Here is a 1,429-nt window from a genome sequence, read left to right as displayed (position 1 = left end):
GGGCCTGTACTGCGCTGTAATGTTCTATGTTCTATGTTCCAGAGTATCCAATTCCTTTTTTCCAATTAAGCGGCAATTTAGTGTTTCCAATCCACCCACCTTGCACATCTTTGTGTTGAGGGGGCGAAACCCATGCAAACACTAGGAGAATGTGCAAACTCCACATGGGCAGTGATCCAGAGCTGGGATCGAACCTGAGACCTCGGCGCCGTGAGACTGCAGTGCGAACCACTGCACCACCGTGCTGCGCGGGTTTTGGTGTTTTACCCCTCACTTACAAGATTGAATTAAAAAAGGATGCTGAACCGGTGATACATGCTCCGAGAAGAGTTCTAGCCCCATTGCATGACCGTCTAAAGGCAGAATTAGACAGAATGGCACATCTTGGCATTACAAAAAAGATTGAAGAGCTGGCAGATTGGGTCAACTCGATGGTATGTGTGAAAAAAAGAAACAATGATCTTCGAATATGTATAGTTCCCAAAGATTTAAATGCAAATATAAAAAGGGAACACTATCCGATACCTAAAAGAGAGGAGTGAGATGTCTGGTGCGAAATATTTCAGCAAACTTGATGCTTCGCAAGGATTCTGACAGCTCAAGCTAGATAAAGGAAGTACTGTATGTTCAATACTCCGTTTGGCAGATATTGCTTTCTTCATACGCCCTTTGGCATAATCTCAGCGTCAGAAATATTCCTCAGAGCGATGGAACATATTATTGAAGGCATTCAGGGTGTTTGAGTATACATCGATGACATCAGAATTTGGGGTTCCACCCAAGAGGAACAGGCTAATTAAGATGTTACAAATTATCAGAAGAAATGGGCTACGACTCAATAAGGCCAAATGTCAGTTTGGTGTAAAGGAAATAATGTTCCTAAGGGACAGATTATCTGGTCAAGGAATAGAGCGTGATGACATGAAGATACAAGCCATCACAAATATGCCTCGACATACAGATAAAAAGGGAGTACTAAGAGTTCTGGACATGATCAACTTCATTGGAAAGTTCATACTAAATCTTTCAGCAAAGACAGCATGTCTTAGAGATATCCTGAAGAAAGTGAACAACTTCTCTTGGACTGAACAGCGGGAACAAGAATGGATAAGACGAAAGAAGGCTCCAATGACCACACCAATATTAACATTTCTCGATCCAACAAAAAAAAACCAAGATTTCCATTGATGCATTGAAGGTTGCGAGAAGAAAATGGTAGTAATTGGAAACTAGTCGCATATGCTTCAAGATCTATGACAGAATCTGAATGTCATTATGCACAAATAGAAAAAGAGTGTTTAGGGCTAGTGAATGGTTTGGAGAAATCCCATAGCTACATATATGGTCCTACCTATGTTCATTGTCGAGGCAGATCATAGACAGATCATAGACCACTGGTTGCAATAGTCAAGAACAATCTCAGTGTCTT

The 1,429-nt window shown here is 41.3% G+C and overlaps 1 protein-coding gene across 1 annotated transcript; it reads left to right on the top strand.

Annotated features, from left to right (window-relative positions):
• The first annotated feature begins 753 nt into the window (after window positions 1-753).
• LOC140430241 (uncharacterized) lies at window positions 754-1,188 on the top strand. The gene has a single exon (XM_072517669.1). It carries the CDS (start codon window positions 754-756, stop codon window positions 1,186-1,188), a length of 435 nt encoding a protein of 144 aa, XP_072373770.1.
• Window positions 1,189-1,429: the final 241 nt, after the last annotated feature.

This window comes from Scyliorhinus torazame, chromosome 10, assembly GCF_047496885.1.
Source record: "Scyliorhinus torazame isolate Kashiwa2021f chromosome 10, sScyTor2.1, whole genome shotgun sequence".
Classification (NCBI taxonomy): domain Eukaryota; kingdom Metazoa; phylum Chordata; class Chondrichthyes; order Carcharhiniformes; family Scyliorhinidae; genus Scyliorhinus; species Scyliorhinus torazame.
The sequence above is the reverse complement of the archived record's forward strand: the minus strand, read 5'-3'. Positions and strand labels throughout refer to the sequence as shown.